A 20,650-nucleotide genomic window follows, 5' to 3' on the forward strand; every position below is an offset into this window, starting at 1 on the left:
TCTTAGTCGTTTAGAATTGTGCATTTTTCTCAAATTGCCAGCCTAGCCATTGGCACAGAGGACGGAATCAGTTACAAATTTTATTTGCAGGTGTTCGCTGAGTATTTTTTTTCCCTCCTATGTTAGGAAAAAAATGAGGGTGGGATGGCAGCTTATTATGAGCAATAACAGCTGGGTTGGCCTGGTTTTGAATTTAGTTATAAGATAGCAGCTGTGACCGACTCTTTTGTCTGTGTCCTTGGGGTCTGCCAAATGGTAGTAAGGACCTTCCCAGTGGGGACAAACCTACGTGGCATTCCAAGCCAGGAAGCCCTCGGGCCAGATTTCTAGTATATGTAAATCTCCCTTCCTCCTCCCCTCCCCCATCACTTCTCTTAAAACTGTCGTTGCTGAGGGTTTGCTGTTTTGTCGCTGAAGCTTGCGGCTGCTGTGGCTGCTGTCAGGTCTCACACTGCTGGACTGCAGCCTTGACTGGTCTGTAGGTTTTAGAGTTATTTTCGCAGGCCTACTGAGCATCGGTCTTCTTCAGAATCCGAAAGACCTCATATTTCAGTACCTACGTGACAGGTACTTAAAACGCCTAACACTGTTAGGAAACCACTCTGGGGACCAGAAGTAGTGTAGCAACGATTTTGCCCTCAAGAAGTTTAGTTGAGGGAACAAAACCACCCAGACAATACAGTGAGCCTTCATTTTACAGCGGGATGTAATCAAGGGCAAGATCGCTTCCTTCAGACTGAGAGCTGCGAGAGTTCTGAGAAGGCAGTTGGGAGGTGGGAGGTACGGGCGGGCCGTGAGAGCTGGGAGAGTCCTGGAGACAGACTCCTGATGAGGGTGGGGCCTCAGCTGGGTCACGCCACAGGGCAGGGTTTGCTGGTGCACAGGGAGGAGGAGATGGGTTCTGGGCTAAGGGCACATCTCTGGCAGAAGCCTAGAGATGAACATGAACATGCTTCTGGCATATTACGTAGAAAGAATTGTCTGATCAGAAGATAGCGTTCAGAGACACGAGAACCTGTTTGCCAGAAGGGGAGGGCCTAGGGCCTGAAAAGCCAGACAATGAGATTTCGAATGGATAGGGCAAGAAGCTGGGGGTGGGCTTTGCAGCAGGGGAGGCTGGTGGTTATATGAGCTTTGCAGAACCTAGGTGGGCTCCAGGGAAGTGAGTGGGACGGACTGATGCTCCTCTGCAGACTCCTCACGCAGCTGTGCAGAGGATGGCTGTGACACTCGGTGTTGATCAGGCAGACCTTTCTCTCCCTGCAAGCACATGTGACATAGACTTAAATGTAACCGAAGGAGCTCACTTGCTGCCCTGTCCCACCTGCCATCAGCATCGTGGGATTCCTTTCAGAGAACAGAGGGAAAACTAAGCCACTAGTTGTTAATTGCATTATTATTTTAGAACGTGGCAGTGGTGAATTGTTCCTTCTAGGGTGCTGAATAAAGTCATTTTTTGCTACAATTCTGTGTTTCTCTTTGGCTTGCTTAAATGAATATAAGAATCATCATTATTTTATTTAATAAAGCCCTAATACAAATGTTACTGAGTAAAATAACAGTGCATTTAACCAGATACTTTTGAAGTTCCTGAATCTTTAAGTGAACCCAGTAAAAAGAAAACAACGAAAGACTTGAAGAGACTCGATCTTGGTTTTTCATTACCAGCAATATTAGCAGATGGATAATCGAGGACTCGAATGAGTAAAACTTTTCTCACTGCTCCCACAAAAATCTAGCGCACACCGGATAAGACGAGGAAGTTGGTACCTTGCCGCCTCTGCAGGGGAATGATGTTTTTGTTTTTTGTTTTTTATCTTTTGTTGTCTTTCAGAAGCTGCAGGCCCACCCCACAGTCATGCTTTTTGCACTTATCGCACTGGAAAAGTTTGCACAGACAAGTAGGTATAGTGACTTCTTGCACTAATGATGTTACATGTCGGGTGTTAAAAATCGTATTTTCCTTAGTTACTGGCTGAGTTTACGCCTGGAGCCCACCAGACACACATACGTCCCCGTTGCTGTCTGTGTAGACGCCTCAAGGCCAGTGAGATGAAACGGACAAAGGCGAGAGTGTTCTCACCTAAGAACCCAAAGTTGGTAACAGTGATTACCTCCTTTTTATAGCTAAAAGTTTAGTGATGAGGTTGCTACTTTCTAGAAAACATCAGAGCTCTTGAGCTGTGGCCATATTCTAGTTTCCAAGTTCTCCAATTACTCTCCTCACTCCTTCCCACCACTAACCTGCCCAGCAAATCACCTTGCTTTTTCATGGCTCACTCAGGTCTGTCTTTCCAAACAGGTGAAAATAAATTGACTATCTCTGAATCCAGTATTAGTGACCGGCTTGTCACGTTGGAGTCCTGGGCTGACGACCCTGATTACCTGAAGCGTCAAGTTGGTTTTTGTGCCCAGTGGAGCTTGGACAATCTCTGTGAGTCGCCGTCTCTTACTAAAATGCCTGTTTCCACTCCCAGCCCATTTCTTGTACAGGATCACTGGTCTTCAGTTTGCAGTAGTGAGCATGGGGCTTTCCTTAGAAGGTCCTCTGTATGGTAGGTTGGCAGGTTGGCTGTACTCCAGCATCAGAGTATTCTGCGGGCCCTTCAGACAAGAATTATGTGGAACGCTTCTAATTCCAGCACTTTCCCGTTCAAAAACTATTACTGCTACCCTGTGTCCTGCTGCATCGAGGCCATTAATCAAGTGACCCTGTGTAATCAACTATTCCCAATACCACTGTCTTTTCCTGCTCTACGGAGAGGTCCCCATCATGCCTGCCTCTGGGCCTGTTCCCTCACTCAGAATTCCCTCTCTTTACTCTTCTTCCTGTCCCAGCTTTGCTCTTCAGAACTCCAGTTATGTCTTACCTACACAACAGGGGCTGCTCCTGGTTTTCCTCCTTTTCTCCTCCAAGGGCTGCTAGAATAAAACCATTTTACCACTGTATCCTCACTCCCCATTCACAGTGAGCACTGTGCTGGAGCACACTTGGACATGCAACCCCCAGCTGCTACTGCAGCGTTGCGGGACTGGCTTGGCGCACGGCCTGTGTTCTACCAGTTAAAGAATAATTCTGAAAAAGTACGGTTCAGATTGTTGCGTGCAAAACTCAGGCAGACCTCTTTTTATTGCATTCTTGCTTTATTGCATTTCACAGACAATTGCATTTTTTGCAAATTGAAGGTAATGCCAACAAAAAGATTATAACTCACTGAAGACTCAGATGATGGTTAGCATTTTTTTTTAGCAATTAAGTATTTTTAAATGAAGGTATATACGGTTTTTTTTTAGACATAATACTGTTGTACACTTAATAGACTATAGTGTAGTATAAACATAAATTTTATGCTCACTAGGAAGCAAACACTCTGTGTGGCCTGCTTCAGTGCGATGCTCCCTTCATTGCAGTGGTCTGGAACAGAACCCAGTCTCTCTGAGTCGTGCCTGTGGTGGATATAGGGAGCGAAAGCATAGACCCCGCAGCACTGCCTTTCCTGGTGTTTGCTTGACTCATATGGCAGTGCAGCCACAAAGCCAAGGTTTTAAGTCTTGCTACCAGCTCTGCCATTTATGAGTCCCTGCACTTCTGAACAAGAGCGGCGTTTAGCCATAACACTAGCTGCTTTGCCACAACAGCCTGCCTTAGAGACATGACCACTTCTCCTTTTGCAGTTTTGAAAGAAGGTAGGCAGCTGACCTATGAGAAGGTGGACTTGAAGAGCATTAGGGCCATGCTGAATAGCAATGATGTCAGCGAGTACCTGAAGATCTCACCTCACGGCTTGGAGGTAAAGCTTCCGCAGGTGGACCATTGGGGGTGTGGGGGGAAGAATCTTGTTCTCATTTTCAGGCCCCAGTTGTGAACAAAAGCAATTCCCTGCAGAGTAGATAGAAGTTTATTTCGTACTCAATGAGTAGTTACAGGGACAAGAGGCAGGAGGGAGGGTTTGGGGATATCCTTTACTCCTATATCCCACACAGTGCTATACATATAAGAAGCACTATAGTATTTATTGACTATTTGGTTAAATGTGTCCATTTTTAATCTCTGCCATTTTATTCAGCTAAAAGTAAAAAGACTAGTGTTTCTAAAAGAGGTCCTTCCTTTTTAAAATCCCTGAATAGCCAATTGTATTTAGGCTAGTGCTTCCCCTCCTCCTTGCATGTTGGAAATGCTTCTGATTTTGTGGGGAAGGTTGGTGAGAGAGCTACTTATGTACGAGAAGGTATCATAAGGCACTAGACACATCAAGATTAAAGAGCTGTTTGAAGAGTGGCTGCAAACAGCTCTTTGATCTTACATATTGCCAAGTGCTCTATGTATTTCTCTGCTTTCAATTATTTTTAGGTACCGCATCTTATACCCTTAAATATCCTCCTTTCTTGCCACCAGTATCAAGGACCGGTTAAGGCAATGTTTATGCATTTGTAGAAGATTCTACTTGAGAGCAAAGCTCTGGAAGTACTTAAAAATGAAGTCAGTAGCCTTCACTAATTCTTCCTGCAGCCATCTTTAAGGTCTTCCCACCCTGTTAGAATTCCCTGGGAAGAAAAATGTAATATGGCGTGTGCTTCATTCAGCTTTGCACTCCCGTCACTGCGGGCACACTGGGAAGGGAACAGTAGTCCGCCAGCAGTCTTCAAAAGGAAAAAGTGCAGTCAGCCTCCCCAGCAGGCGGTTTTCCCCGGTGGTCTTCGAGCGTTGATGGCGACTGTCACACTCTCCGGTTTTCCCAGGCTCGCTGTGATGCCTCTTCTTTTGAAAGTGTGCGTTGCACCTTTTGTGTGGATGCTGGGGTGTGGTACTATGAAGTAACCGTGGTCACTTCTGGCGTCATGCAGATCGGCTGGGCCACACGCGACAGCAAATTTCTCAATCACGTGAGTACCCCGGACAACTGTGCCACTGGGCGTGGCGGCAGTGTGTGGCCGAGTGGGTGGAGGACACTTACTTTTCAGATAGGTTTGTGCAATAATTGTTTCTTGGGCTGGACCATGCAGTGCCAAATCCCTCACAATGGCTCGCTGAGCTGATTCAGAGATAGACAAGTGAAACTGCCCCTCAGCTTTTTTTCCCTTGCATTTTAGGTTCATGGTAATTTTCCACCCAGAGGCTGGACGTGCCCTTTTATGCTCTGCTCTGGCCCCAGCCACATCTTTGGCCCAGTTTTTACATGGGGGCTAGGGATAATTTTTAATTTACAGTTAAGCTTTAAGAACTATGTCAAATTCTCTTCCCTCCATTAAATACGAAGTGTAGACTTCTCTTACTTGACTTACCTTGTACTTAGTGGGCACATTTGTTTTCAGTATTTAGTATTTACCACTCACTGTAGACGGTGGTAGCATAGAAGGGAAGATGAGTCCAGCAGAGCAAGCTGGGTTGGGCCACCACTACTTGAGTGTGAGGGGCCGGGGCTCTTCCCTTCCCTACAGATCCCGTACACTTCCAGTGCCCAGTCCAATCGGCTTTCTCCTGTTACCCAAATGATAAGCTGTTTGGAGTCAATCCGGTTTTGATCAGGAATATTTTGTGGATATGTGATTTTTACCCTTTGAGCTGGGAAGAGCCCCTTGGATTATTTTGTTAACCTAAACAAGTTCCCATCCCATATGTAAGGTCCCAGGGCGGGTTTTAGAAATGACCCCACAAAATGAAGCTAAGCTTGCCCGCCATGAGCACAGTGTGTAACGGGCCCTTTCAGTGTGTAAAGGCTCCATAGCCTCCCGGAATCATTCGTGCGTTTTGCTAACCTCGCTGGAGCAAGGCAGGTTGAAGGAAGGAGGCCAGTGCACCGGTCAGGTCCAGACTCTTGTCCAGTGGGGAGAACCAGGCCCCAGTGTGCCGTTACTTTTGTCGGGAACCTTCTGTCAACTGGACCTCAATTCAGACCTGGAAGCTTGGGGCTTCTGTGTGGCACCTTGTAGGCAGAAATAAGTGGGGCCTGAGAACAATGCTAGTCAGTCTCTTAGTTCCCAACCTGGGCACTGATTTAAAGCAGATAGTATCCATTACACTGAGAGCCTGCCCCAAATGATGTCCTAAAGATGGTTTTTTAGGACTTAGAAAAAAAATCTAGCCCTGGCTGGTGTGGCTCAGTTCATCAGAGCATTGTCCCATAGACCAAAAGGTCACAGGTTCAATTCCCGGTCAGGGCACATACCCAGATTGCGGGTCGATCCCCAGTCCAGGCACATATGAGAAGGTAACCAGTTGATATTCCTCCCTCACACTGATATTCCTCTATCTCCCTTTCTCTCCCCCCACTCCCAAGGCAATGAAAAAAATCTCCTCAGGTGAAGATTTTTTTTAAAAACCTTAATTTCCAGAGCACCTTCATTTTAGAGTCTGTCATCTGGTTCCCACAACAGTTTTTACTATCCCAATTTCCATTTGACAGATGAGAAAACTGAGAGCAGGACATAAAGAAGCTAGGACCAGAATCAGGTGCCTTCCTATTCTACAATAGTTATTTTCTTTGCATTTGAAATAGGGAGAATCTCAGAGAATTGTCTAATCTCCTCATCCCAGAAAAAGTTACTCAAGAATTAGAAGAAATATGGATGCCTCTAGGGAGGAAGCTTCGATATGAGATTCACCTCTCCTGCTGTGGCGGCAAGCTCGCTAGAGGTCTAGGTGTAGTGTGCCTGCGACCGAATGTTGCAGATATTTCTCTAAACGATCGCTGAGGCTGGATCATGTTATCTAAGGGGTGAAATTCACTTCTGCCGTGTAGTTGCAGAAACTTTGCCTCCGCAAGTTAAGAGGCTTAAAATACTATTTTCCTACTTTTCCAAACTGCTTGGTAGACTGTTAATTTCTTTCTTTAAAAAATAAAAACAAAACATTTTTTCTGTGTCCCCAAGTACTGGCCAGTTCCCTGTTACAAACTGATAAAGCCTGATTATATCCTTTCCCAAATGTACAATTTTAATGATGTTGTCATTCTTACGACTTTGATTCAAATGGACATTGTTCTGGTGATTCAGACTTTTTCCCTGTGCAGACAGGGTGTGGTTTTATGGAATAAGTCATTCCTAGGCTACACCCAGTTTCTAAACTTGAAGTTGGTCCATAGTGCCTTTGTATTTTAGCTCTTACTGCTTGGGCTTCAGTGTTGAAAGGATGACCCAAGTGTTGAGCTTGGAGATCGAGCGTTTAAATAAGAAATGTAAGGATAGTTCATGGTCAGGTCCCTACAGAACAGTTTGTGTTGTTGTTTTGCATCTTTTATGGGGGTTTTGGTTATCTTTTGCCTTTTTGTGAGTGTATAGCTTGTGGCTGGTTTTTTATACACTCACCTCTAACCTTCAGAGAGTTTAGGAAGGTGGTATTCTCTTACTTAAAGATGAGGATGAAGTTGGGAGAAATTAATTTAGAAACTTGCCCAAAGTCACCTCGATTCCAAGTGCTGAAGAAGAAGTCACACCCTGGTCAAGATGACCCAAGGAGCACTCTGCCTTAGAGAAGCTGACTGTTGTTTTAGACGGAAGAGGAATGACTTGGAAGCCAGTCGGGGTCTCCCAGACCGTTGAGGGGTTTGGGCACAGACAGGCGCCAGGGCTGAGGGACAGAATTAGAAGGGTCTGTGATTTCAGGGCCCTGGTGCCAATGCCGCTGCAACAAATCATAACCATCCCTCTGCCCGGGGTCCCGCTCACCACGCCAGGCGTCTGATGGGCGGGTTCAGTTGGCCAGGCCTAGGTCATCACGTCTGACCCTGCTGCCTCCAGAGCAGGAGGCGGGACCCTGTGTCTTCATTACATTCCCGTAACAGGAAGGGGTTGGGATGCTGGACAGCACAGAAAAAGGACAGTGTCCACCATGTGTGGAAGGATTCAGAACGTTCCCCGAATGACAAGCTGTGGATAAACTTTCTTTTGTTTTGTTTTGTTTTTAAGCAATGTTTCTAGTACTAAAATACGTGACCAGAAACAGGCAGATCAAAATCACCACCCTAAGTACCAAGCTAGCTGCCCTGTTCGCTCACTTATCTCAGCCAGTGGAAACCACAGTTAGTCCTGCTGGGAAGGTTTTCAGGAGGGTGTAGTCCATCTAGATCACTCTGAGATGCAGGCTCACGGGGGGTTTTAGAGGGCAGCTCTGCTTGGCACCTGCCTCTCAGCCTGTGGAAGCTGACCTGTGGTGGAAACTGTTCGAGCTCCCCCTTTGCCCCACAGTGCCACTCTGGTGGGAAGTTCATCCAGGCCTAGAAGACATTGCGGGGTACAGTCCACTCTTCACAAGTCTTGGTGGCTAGCAGTCTTCTCAGAATTTCTTTCAAGTGTTCTGTTGTGGACTTGTAGGACATTAGAAAGTTCAGAAAAGAATTGCTTGCCTTTTGCCTACTTCCCAACACCCATAAAATAAAAAGTAGGCTTTTTACTTACTTGTTCAGGCTTTAAAAGGGATAGATAGCGAGGGATTCTTTCCAGCAGACTGGTGAATTTCTCCCTGCCTGAAGGCAATTAGATGCAGGTTTATTTAACTCTTCAATAGTCTGAGCAGTGCATTCAGAGCAGCTGATTCAGAAGTCTCACTTTGAAGCACACGCGTCCAAATTCAGTGTATCGTGTCCAAGAGTTCGGTGCATCCTAGTGTACTTGTCAAGGAGTGTGTTAGAGCCTTTTTCCAGTCCGTGTCCTCACTGCACTGTTCGTCTTCCTGGGGTTTGGCCCACGTTTTCAATGTCTTTCGGCCTGAGAATCTTTCACCCTTGATCCTTAAAGATAACAGTTGTCTCATGTGCATGTGTCCTCTATTTTTACAACCACTCAGAATGACTTACGATTCCATCCACCTTTTTTTTTTAAACAAAATAATTGTGAAATAATTAAAAGGCAATACATAATAAAAGAGGCTTCCAAGGGCCTGTATGCCACTCAAACTGAGCTGGTCTCAGAGTAGCTATTAGCTGATCGTCCACTGTAACCTTTGTCTTGTCTCCAGTCTTGCACTCTGTGAGCATGTGGGGGTTTTAAAGTCCACTACTAGGAGGGTGTTCACCCAGCCGCAGTGAAGTGGGCCGCACACCGTCCTTGGAATCAGAAGACTCCAAGGTCCAAACTTGACTCTCTCAGTAATGTGCCCGTGGGCAAGCTGCATCACCTCTCGGAGCCTTAATTTTCTCTTAAAACAGAGTTGAATGGCACCAGCCTCAAGGTGGTTAGTGAGGATTAGATGAACTCACAAATGGGAGACACCGCAGATACTTATTGGTGAAGTCATTCTCCATCCACTTGGAACCAGATTCTGGGTCAGAACTTTGTAATCTGCCAAGAACACAGGCTTTCCCTTCACCCAAAAGACTTAGAATTCAAGGCACCAGATTAATGATTAAAAAAGACACGGTCTTTTCTTGCAACCCAGCAGCCTTGCTGATCCTCTGGGCCCTGTCTCCCTCCAGGAGGGCTACGGCATTGGGGACGATGAGTACTCCTGTGCCTATGATGGCTGCCGGCAGCTGATTTGGTACAACGCCAGAAGTAAGCCTCACCTCCACCCGTGCTGGAAAGAAGGTATTCGTCCCCCTCCGTCAGGAGTTTACCAGCTACGTTAAGGCATTGGTTATTGTGCTGGGCCCTAAGAGGTTTTAATGGAAGAATGTTAAATGTGAAAAGGGGTGGTTAGCCTTCACATCCCCTGCCATGGATGTGAATAGTTACTCTCCAGTGGAGCCCTTCCTTTAGCAAAAACATCTCAGAATATAAAATTCTTAATGTAGTGGGAAGTAATCACGGTAAGGTTAATGTGAATTCTGGCTTCTCTCTGGGTGTGTGTTTTGAATCAGAGCAGCCGTGGAGGTCTTGAGGACACTGATATTGTGATGCCAGTTCAGTGAGGATGTCTTCAGAGACCAGATGGCTGTGGGACAGGCACCGTCCAGGGGACACATTCTGGGCACCTCCGGTGCAGCCTCTGAAGGTGGCTTAAGCTCTTCCATCCTCAAACACGTCTGCCCAGCCTCCACTCCCCAAACATCAGGCTCAGGATGCTGCAGGGCCCGGCTGCCAGAACACTCAATCGCATTTTGCAGGAATGTATCTTAGCAACAGCGTGATCTTTTCCACCTCGTTCAATTTTTGTTCCCTCCAGTTTGCAGTGTCCAAGGCGCCAGACCCATGAAAACATTTACTAATGAAAGATTAAAGCAGCAAAGTTAGAGCCACACAGTTGGTTTGTTAAACACTTAGATCGAAGGATTTAAGGTTATTGAGCCTTTTCACCCCTGGCTAAACTCAGTGTAAACAGGCTTTGCCTGCCACAGCACCACTGCATCGGAGGGTGGTATTCTCAGGGGCCTCCTGCTGCCATGCCCACCCACCCCCCTACCACCCCCCACACTGGTTCTGAAGACGGGGTGGAGCCTCCAGAAAGATTTCATCCCCAGCCTTGGAGCTAGATAAGGGATATAGCCCCACTTCTTGTCCAAGCCCTCTTCTCTCTGTTTCCTGCCCCAGTCAGCATTATAAGTGTAAATGGAATTTTCAGACATGCTAAGAGAGCAGGAAATTGATCACAGCCGTGCAGGGACAGCTTCACTTAATTAACTAAACTGATAGGGTGGGAAAGGAAAAAGCTAAAGGCCAGCGTAAGTCTTCACTTTGATGGCTTGCAGGTTCTTAAAGGAATATGAAACTTCACTTAACAGAGCATAAGATAGAGGCACTGTCCATGAAGACTGTCTACTTTGTTTTTTAAATAATTTTAGAAAGCATTACTGAAGTAATATATTATAAAAATTTGGAAATAGGGGGAAAAAGAAAAATGAAGGTAAAATCCCTTCTAATTCCTCCATTCAGATATTTATTCTATGAAACACTAAAAATTTGGTGTAAGTATATTATTATATAATTGTACTATATTAATGCCTCAAGATTGGATAGTTACATTTTAACCTTTTTAAATCATTATTATAAAAATGTACTATAAGCCACTCTGGATTTTCTCAGGATAAATGCTTTAAGTGAAACTCCTCCTACAAGGGGTATAAAGAATTTCATTTTTCAAACCCTTTCGCTTCGTAAAACCAGATTTCCCTCCACCCGCAATGCGTGTCCATCTTCCGTGTCATCGCTGCTCAATGCCACGTGTTCATCTTCAGGGATTTAAGGGGCATGAGCTTTATGAGTGAGGATGAATGCCACCGCTAAATATGTGTTTTGGGCAGTTGTTATCTTAGGGGGTTTGAAATCTCCACCAAGAGGCAAAACACATGATTTTGATTTCACCGGATTTCACCGATCTCAAAATGCACATATCTTTTCTCACATTTTTAACATCTTTGAAACTGGCCCGTCATAGGTGAACTGACAGCACTTTCTTCTCAGCGCCACGATGAAGCGCTGGCTGTGTAGGGCTCGGAGCAGTGCAGAAGAAGCAGGGGAGGTGGGCGTGTTGACCCATGGCTGCTGCAAATGCAGGCTCCGTGTGGCGACATCAGACCCCGAGACACGTGGCAGAACGCCACAGTGTCACCCTGACCGTAACAGTGTTTTCCTCTGTGCTGCAGGAGATACGGTAGGATTTCTGTTGGACTTGAATGAAAAGCAAATGATCTTCTTTTTAAATGGCAACCAGCTGCCTCCTGAGAAGCAGGTCTTTTCATCTACTGTGTAAGTAGCTTTTCTCAGTAAAACATTTGAGGAGATGCATGGAATGCACTTTTCTCCAGAAAAAAGACTTTGTCCATTTGTATAGTCCGTTGCAATGAGAAACCATTTTATTTCAAGTTTGGGGACCCATTTGGTCATACCTAAAGCTATCCCGAAGTTTGTCCTAAGAACGTAAGGGCAGGGGACCCTCAGCGTCCCAGTCAGTCTAGACTGGTGAACAGAACCTGTGGCCCGTTCCGACTTCCAAAAACCGCTTCCTGCGCGAGCTTTGCTTCCTTTGCGTGGGTTCCCTAACCTCTGTGCCCACTTTTACCCGCAGATCCGGGTTTTTTGCTGCAGCTAGTTTCATGTCATATCAACAGTGTGAGTTCAATTTTGGAGCGAAGCCGTTCAAATATCCACCATCTATGAAATTTAGCACTTTTAATGATTACGCCTTCCTGACAGCTGAGGATAAAATCATTTTGCCAAGGTAAGGGACCTGCACGCGCTGTGCCCAGGCCTTCACGGGTGTCCCATGAGGAATTACAAGTTTCTAAGAGGCTTTTTTCCAACATTGTACAAATAGTTTGAAAAGCTGAGTAAATGGTGACTTCCTAGGAAATATGAATTACTAAAACACATCCCAGAAGAGTATTAAAAAAACAACTATTATAAAAAAAATTAAGAGCTATGTCCCCCAGAAGCACCTGGCCCCAGGTGGTTTCGCACAGGATCACCACCAGGCCCTTAGGTAACAGGTGACATCATTGCCCTTTAAAGCGCCGCGGGCCCCAGAAAGAAAGACACTTTCAAATGATTGTTGTGAGCTGAACGACATTGGTTACGAACATCAGACAGTGTAACACATGCACACACACCAAAAAACCCTGCAGACTAACTTCACTTGATATCAGTAAATCCTAGATATTGGGGAATTAAGTGCATCTTTTAACAGACTTGGGTTTAGTGCAGCAGACTTCTTGGTGGGTTTGAACTGTGTGGTAAAGATGCCAGCACTGTTCTGCAGCCGTTAGGACAGCGGGGCCGTCTGGGGTAAAATCTCACAGCCCTCACTTGCCAGCAGCTGTGGCTGGCGGAGTCTCAGTGGATGAACGCCCGCGCTCCTTCCTTACGAAATGCTCGTGCTCTGTTCCTTATGCTGGGAAGGACTCCAGCTACTTCCTGGTAACCACTTCAAGTTGAAACTTGTTTCACAGTACGAGCCAAAGTTTATCATCTTTTAACAGAGCAGCTTCCTGGGCCTTTGTAAGGAAGAGTATTCCTGTAACTAATGTCACATGTGTTATGTCAGTGATAGCATCTTTCCCGGCAGTGAAGGTGACCGCACTGGCCCTGGCGTAGCCCGTGTTGGGCCGTGACGCCCCTGAAGGTACCTGTGACATAATGTTGTAAACCTAGCCCCTGTGTGGGCTCAGATAGTAGGTGTGTAAGCAGCCCTTCTGGGCTGTGCTTCACCTCGGACTCAGTGCCCCAGGGTGACAGCAGCATTGTCTGCAGCAGGGAACCTCCAGAAATACCCCAAGAACAGAAGGGCCACTTTCCCCCCAGCTTAGGGACCAAAAGTTTATTCCTAGAACTTCCCTTTAACGTGTCTTGGCGCCTGACAGAGATTCAGAACCTGAGTTCCTGTTGGGGAAAGCCCGAAGTAACAGCTCTCTCATCTGTACACCCATCACTCTTTTCATTTTGCCTGTCTTCTTGCCTGCGGCATATAAATCAGTCTGCCTTCTCACAAACACCGTGGAAGGCACGATCGATCCATCTACAGTCCCCTGCAGGCTTGCCGAAGTTAAAACTGCTTCGGCACTTAGTTCCCCACCCCTGCAGGACCAAACTTTCCCAAAGTCAGACGGTAACAGGCATCTACTGTCGGCAAGTCTCCTTTTGTGGGCAACTTCTGGGTCGTCTCCTGGTACCACGTGAGGCCGGCGCCCACAGGGCAGCCTGCCCTGAATAAGGACAGCAGAGTTACAAGCTGCACTAGATGTCATTGTCTCCGACTGTGACGCCAGGGTAGGAGTTTGCAGAAGCTGAGTGGCTTTCTTAATGCCAGCCTCATGCTGGTACATTCCAGTCAAACTGACTTCCAAATTAAGGCTTTAGGTGTTGACAGGCCGTTTTCTATGCCATTAATGTTTTCAGCCCGTGTCCAAAATTTTATATTCAGGGTTACTTCTCTACTCGCCGGGACAATATTCCTTCCTGGTTTCAGACCCTACAGGAGATTGTGGCCCTGTTGCTACTTGGGATTTTGTAGATTGTTCTATATTGTGTACATTCTCTATCTCTGGTACCTCTCCTTTTACTCATTCTTCTTTTCTTCTTCTTAACCTTTTTATAATGGAAAACTTTAAATACATACAAAAGAAAAAAAAAGAATAGTACAGTGAAGCACCATATATCTGTCTAACTGTCAGCTACAGGAGTCATCCATGCCCGGCCACCTGCTTCTCCAGCAGTCCTCCTCATCTCTGCTAATAACCCCGTTATCGCTCCAGGTTCCCTAGCCATAACCCTGGCGTGTCCTTGACACCTTTCTTTCCGCCCTTCCCATCTCCGATTCCTCAGTGAGTCCTGCAGGCTGAGTCTTCAGGCTGTCTCCCAGGTCCAGCCACTTAGTACTTACGTTCTCGCTGCTCCCATCATTGCTCCAGCCTCCACTCCCCCCGGATTACTTTTGCCCTGCCGTCCCACTAGTCTCCGTGTTCCTGCCTTGACCCCCTTCAGTCTGTTCAGTACAGCCTCCAGAATGATTGTGTTACAATTTAGGTCAGATCATGTGCTTCTCTGCTCAAAATACTAGTGGCTTGCCACTGAGGGTAAAAGCTCAAGTCCGTCCAGTGACCTGCCATGCCCTACACAATGTGTCTCCTCCTGTCCGTTACTTCTTCGATTTCATCTCCTACCATCGCCCATTTGTGTATGCTCCTTCTTCAGCCACCTGGCCTCCATGCTGCTCCTAAAACATACTCTAGTTTTATTTATTTATTTTTACAGAGGGGGGAAGGGAGGGAGAAAGAGAGGGAGAGAAACATCAATGTGTGAGAGAAACATTCATCAGTTGCCTCTGGCACCCCCCTGACCAGGGACCTGGCCCGCAACCCAGGTGTGTGCCCTGACTGGGAATTGAACCAGCGACTTTATAGTTCGCAGGCTGGTGCTCAATCCACTGAGCCACACCAGCCAGGGCTAAATGTCACCTTTTCTGGTGTACCCTCCTTATCCTTTTCCCCGCTTTGTTTTTCTTCATGCTCCTGCTCATCAGTGCTTAGCACTCTGTATATTTCACTTTTGTATTTAGTTTATTGTCTGTCTCCCTGCCCTGGAATGTAAGCTTTCTGAAGGCAGAGTACGTTTTCAGTCCTCTCTCTACTGCTGGATCTCCAGGGCCGGGAACAGTGCCGGGCACACAGGGAGGCCTTACGTACTTGAATGAATGTGTCATGTTTCTCTTGCCCATCCGTCAGGGCTGACCTTCAGCAGCGTGGTTCTGCCTGTCTACACTTCCATGCCAAACTGAGTGAAAATACAAGGGTTCTAAGCCAAGGTGCCTGGACTTCCAGGGAGTCTACGATGGGCAATTATAAAGCCTAGTGAAATTGTATGAAAACTTACGTTTGTGCAGTTTTTTGGGGGAAAGGCCCTATGCTTTTTATCAAATTCTCGGAGATGTGTGACTTATATGGTTGAAAATTTGCTGGTAAAATAAAAAGAACACTGGAGTTAGAACTAAACTAAAAGATCTGAACCTGACTCCTGAGTCTGTTTGCCCTGTGTGACCTTGTGCAGATCATTTCCTTGCACTGTTTGCACCGTGGGAGTGACCACGACTCCTTCATTCCAGATGGAGCCCAGGGATTTCCAACCTTCGTGAGAGTGAGATGCGTGTGAAAACTTCAGTGTAGTGTACTTCCCATACTAGAATGCAAGAATGTCCAAATCTGCAGAAAACTTTATGAGAGTTTAGCATTTATTTGAGCCAAACTGAGAACATGCTCAGAAGCAAGATCTCAAGGGGTACAGGGTGGTCCACATTTAACAGTTCCAGTGTGTGGGCAGCAAGGTAACGGTGAGGAGTTCCAGGTGCTCCACCTAGTGGTTATGCCTCCCAAGGGTTTTGGACAAGGTTACTCTAACATTTCGAAGGTTTGCTGTCCCAGGTGCCTAAGAACAATGGGTAGGGCTAAGTAAGGTAAGGGCTAACCTTTTACTAAGGAATTGATCGGCCTGTGATGTGACTACCTACCATGACCCGCCCAGTTAGGGATTCGTGGTCCCTTTCGGTCACTACTTGCCAGGCCCACTGAGCGTGTCAAGTCTGCTGTGTAGCCCCTTCCTTGTTCGCAACAGGAAACAGTTTCAGAGCATTTCCTACGCCTCACTGCTCACGGGACCCATTTATGTGTTGACACGCCGTGTTTTCTACTCAGGCACAGGCGTCTTGCTCTGTTGAAGCAAGTCAGCATCCGGGAAAACTGCTGCTCCCTGTGTTGTGACGAGGTGGCAGACACACAGCTGAAGCCATGTGGGCACAGGTAAGAGGGCTGGTTTGAGAAGTTCCTGTTTCGTGCATTACGTTAAGCAACGTTTCGTCCTGTTCTGGACTTGCCTTTAAAGTGTTACCAGTCTCCTAGCAGTTCGTCAAGCTTATTTCCTCTAACGTGGGCGGGATGAGGAATCAGAGTTGCCAAGTAGTGCACGGCTGTCTCCCAGAAAGTACCTGAGATAGACGCTGCTGCTGGACGTGGAAGGCCTGTGGTTTCTCAACGCCGCGTGAATTGGGCCTCGCCACTGGCGGCCTGCCCGTTGGGTCATCTTTACATCACAAGAAGCTATTTATGAGCTTCTTAGGCAATTCTTAGTCTTAGAGCTTCCTCATATATCTTTATTATTTATATTCCTGCCCATTGAGAAGGCAGCACCTCCCTGCCATCTAACCAAATTTCAGTTGTATGAGATAAAGTCAGAGGGCAGCCCAGACCCTAAAGAGCAGAGTGCCTGAACATCAAGACCGCACAGAAGGCCATCCCAGCCAGGGTTGGAATAGGGTTGGTGGTGCGCGGCCCGGCCTGGCCGGGCGTGCGTGCTGATGGCATGTGAGCAGCACTCAGGCCGAAGCTCCAGGCCAGCTTCCTGCAATTCATCACAGCCCACGCCCTGCCTTGCTCTCATTTTGACGTAGCTTTAGCCACCAGGTCTCCTAGGGGTCCAGAGCCTGGAGTGATGGATGCCAGTTTGTCACCCTCAGGTATGACTCAGCCTGGGCCCCTGACTCCGCCTCTGCTCGTCTGCTGTCCTTTGGAATGGGTTGTCATCTAACGGCTGCTAAGGGACAGGCATGCAGTGTCCCACATTCCACCCTCACCTGTGCCAGTGTCTCTTTGAAAGAAAGGCATCACGGCGCCAGCCGTGGTTCTTCCTCGGTGTCACCTGTGCAGCCCAGAATTCCTCACTTTGGGCCCCTGCGGAGGTTTTGTTATCAGGGCCTCACAGGCAGACGCGGAGTTTAAGGGCTGGGTATCTTGATACCATTTTTGATCTTTGCTCCGTAAGTGTGTTAAGATCCCAAACAGCAGGATCTGGTCTTGTTCGTCTTTGTGCTCTCTGGCCCTTCTCAGGGTTTTTGAACACAATAAGGGCTCACGAAAGAAGGCTGAAATCTAAAAAATTAGAACCAGGTATCTTAAGAATGAGCACGGTCCCCTTAACAGATAAATCCAAAACTGGTTGGAGGAGAAAATTAAGAAACTATAAGAAAATTTAGCTCAACTTTTAGCAGCAACAGTTTAAAAGGATGGGGGGCGGGGGGCTTTAAGAAAAGAAATCTGAATAAACTGAATAACATGAACAGACCCTGAGAAGAGACTGAAAAATCCTATATTCCTGTTACCATAGAAGAATTTGAGATAATGATTGACCCTGGCTGGTGTGGCTCAGTGGGTTGAGTGCCAGCCTGAGAACCAAAGGGTTGCCGGTTCGATTCCCAGTCAGGACACATGCCTGGGTTGCAAGCCAAGTCCCCAGTAGGGAGCGTGAGAGAGGCAACCACACTTTGGTGTTTCTCTCCTTCTTTCTCCCTCCCTCCCCCTCTCTAAAAATAAATAAATAGAATATATATTTTTTTAATTATCAGAGCTACCTTTGCCTTTCCACCACGAGCCTGGATGGTTTCACAGGTGAATTCCTCCAACTCTCAGGGAGTAGGCAGATTCTATTTAAGCTTCTCCAGACCATAGAGAAAATAGGAAGACCCCCATATCCTTTTTACAAAGCCTCCAGGAGGATCATACCGAAAGCTGATAAAGGAAACACCGAAAAAGAAAACTTACATAAATCTAAAAATCTCAAATTTAGCAATAGGACCCAGCAACACAGTCGAGGGGCAGCTTATCTCAGGAATGCAAGGGCGGTGCAGTATAGGAAATCTATTAGTATAACGTACTTAAATAGGCCAACAGGAGGAGGTGCAGGGAATTAAACACTTTCTCCAAAAATGCTGCAAAGGCATTAATTAAAATTAAGTATCCATTCCAAATGGATGAAATATTTGAAAACAGATGAATGAAAGGGAGAAAACCATATAAAATAGGAATGTGTGAGTACTTCCTTAACAATATAAAGACGTATATGTCTCAACCAAATGCTAGCATCTTTTTAATGGTGACGTACTGGAAGTATCCCAGCAAATGTTGGGGACAAGACAAGGATGCTTGCAGGCAGCACCATGACTTGCTTTCTATAAGCTAAGGCTGTCAGACCAGAGGAAAGGGGGGGGACAGACTGGAAGGAGAAGGAGAATCATTTAGAGATGACAGATTGAACACCTGGATATCAGGAGAATTGACCGAAAACCTGTTGAATAAAGTAGTCAGTTACAAAAGACAGTAGATCTTTTCTGCATGAACAGCACCAGTTAGAACGTATAATTGAAGATTCCTTTTACAATAGTCCCAAAAAGGCTATGTGCAAACACATACCAAGAAACATGTGGTGCCTACATGAAAACGTTTAAATTTCTGAGGAATGGAATAGAAGACTTGAATGAATAAATCTGCTCTTGGATAGGAAGACCTCTCAGTATTGTAAAGCTGACCATTTTCCCTAAACCCTGAGTTTAATTTGGTCCATATAAAAAGGGCAACATGATTTTTTTCTAGAAATAGAAATGCTAATTTAAAAATTCATGTGATAGTGAGGCCAGCAAAGTTTTTGTCTAGTTGTATGGGGTTTTTTTTAAAGATTTTATTTATTTTTAGAGAGAGGAGAAAGGAGGGAAAAAGAGAAGAAGAAAAACATTGAAGTGAGAGAGAAACATCGATCAGTTGCCTCTTGTACACACTGCATTAGGGACCAAACCCACAACCCAGGAATGTGCCCTGACTAGGAGTCTAACCGGTGACCTTTCACTTTGCAGAACGACACCCAACCAACTGAGCCACACCAGTCAGGGCAGGCCAGAAAGTTCTAAAAAAGAAGAGGTATGGAGGGGTGCTACCCCACCTACCACGTCTTAAGATATATTAAAACAAATGTTTATTGTTTGGTCCCAACATATTAACAAAATGACAAGGACAACAGAACAGAGTAGAAGCCCAGAAACAGGACTAAGTACAAATGAAAATTTGAACATATGGTAAAGATACGGTGTCAAATCTACGATGAAATATGGACTACTTGGCAAAAGATATTGGGCTCAATGGCTAGCCGCCTGGGAAAAATAGTGTTGAATCTCCACCTACTTGTACACACCTGCACACACATGCTGTGTACGTGGAGGCTTCCGGAAGAATGTGCATGAGCTTCCTCAGGAGAGGGAGACTGAGGGTCAGAAATGGGAGGGAGACTTATTTATATACTTACTTCCTTTTTTTAGCTGTTAATCGTTACTTGTGCCACTCACAAGCTTATTGACACCTCATGTGGATGGAGCCGGCAGCCCTGATCCTTTGGAAGCGCTCACCTAACTGGCGTTTGTCTCTCTCCGCAGTGACCTGTGCATGAACTGTGCCTTGCAGCTGGAGACCTGCCCGTTGTGTCGTAAGGAAATAGTGTCCAGAGTCAGACAGATCTCTCACATTTCATGACACACGTGAAGAGACATTGTGGACTTGTTTCTACTCAATTCCAGCCGATGTTGAAAAGAAAAACAAAGGAAAAAAAAAACCCCATCTCTAATCAGTTGTACGCACATTGAAACTTATAGCCATGGCCAGATTTTATGCTAAAAATGGTAGTTTGTCAAAGACAAAATTCTCTTAGAACCTAACCCAACTCGCCAGCCCTGGGAAATCCCTTTCACGGCGGAGGAAGGCTGAGCGCTCAGTAGCGAGGCCTGCGGTCCTGCGTGACAGCCAGTAGGGGGCGCGCCCTCTCGAGTGCCGGAGCCACACAGGAGTTCTCGCGGTTGGGTGCATTGGATTGTTTAACACCAGATGTTTTGTCTCGTGTTCTAAAGTTTTATTTTGGACAGAAGGTCATTGCGCAGAAGTAAATGACGCCGTTCCTGGGTTACGTGGGACCTCCCACTGGTCAGAGACAGCGGTGTGTTAAGTGTGGATACTGCACTGCGAGGCTTGAATCTCTCAAACTAGAATCGCATAGGTCAGTACAGCAGCGGCGAGGCGGGCCTCTGAGAAGGTGCACAGGCTGTAGGGAAAACGAGACAAACCAGGTTTTTGATATTTCAGTGATTCCAAAGAACATTCTAGTTTTTTTTAACTGCAGAACATTGGTGGTGTTTCCACACTCATGGTGTTTCTATCCAATTTCAGTACCCACGTTTTGTGAGGAAAAATGTTTTCACATTGCAGGAGGAGTTCTTCAACTAACTGCAATGGCTGACTGGAGAAAATTTGGTATTTAGGGTATTTTTAAGATACCATCAAATCAGGTTTTTGTTAAGAAAATTTTTTTTAATCAGTATTGTTTTTGGAAGTAATATACTTTGAAACTCTTGAACGAATAGTCTCAGAAACTCGTAGGGGACAGTCTGAGAGCACGTCTTCCTGTTGTTTTAAATGAGTCACAC

General features: G+C 46.1%; 1 protein-coding gene across 1 annotated transcript in view; it reads left to right on the forward strand.

Annotated features, from left to right (window-relative positions):
- Positions 1 to 19,810, forward strand: part of RSPRY1 (ring finger and SPRY domain containing 1) — a 39,901-nt gene extending 20,091 nt beyond the window's left edge. Inside the window, exons 7-15 of the mRNA XM_024551412.4 lie at positions 1,835 to 1,901; positions 2,303 to 2,434; positions 3,676 to 3,791; positions 4,741 to 4,884; positions 9,411 to 9,522; positions 11,517 to 11,619; positions 11,939 to 12,091; positions 16,053 to 16,157; positions 19,610 to 19,810. Of these exons, the coding sequence (XP_024407180.2) occupies positions 1,835 to 1,901; positions 2,303 to 2,434; positions 3,676 to 3,791; positions 4,741 to 4,884; positions 9,411 to 9,522; positions 11,517 to 11,619; positions 11,939 to 12,091; positions 16,053 to 16,157; positions 19,610 to 19,706 (1,029 nt within the window). The 3' untranslated portion in view covers positions 19,707 to 19,810. The remainder of the gene's footprint in view (positions 1 to 1,834; positions 1,902 to 2,302; positions 2,435 to 3,675; positions 3,792 to 4,740; positions 4,885 to 9,410; positions 9,523 to 11,516; positions 11,620 to 11,938; positions 12,092 to 16,052; positions 16,158 to 19,609) is intronic.
- The last annotated feature ends 840 nt before the right edge of the window (positions 19,811 to 20,650 follow it).

The sequence above is a fragment of the Desmodus rotundus genome, unplaced genomic scaffold (genome assembly GCF_022682495.2).
Source record: "Desmodus rotundus isolate HL8 unplaced genomic scaffold, HLdesRot8A.1 manual_scaffold_357, whole genome shotgun sequence".
NCBI classification, from domain to species: Eukaryota; Metazoa; Chordata; class Mammalia; order Chiroptera; family Phyllostomidae; genus Desmodus; species Desmodus rotundus.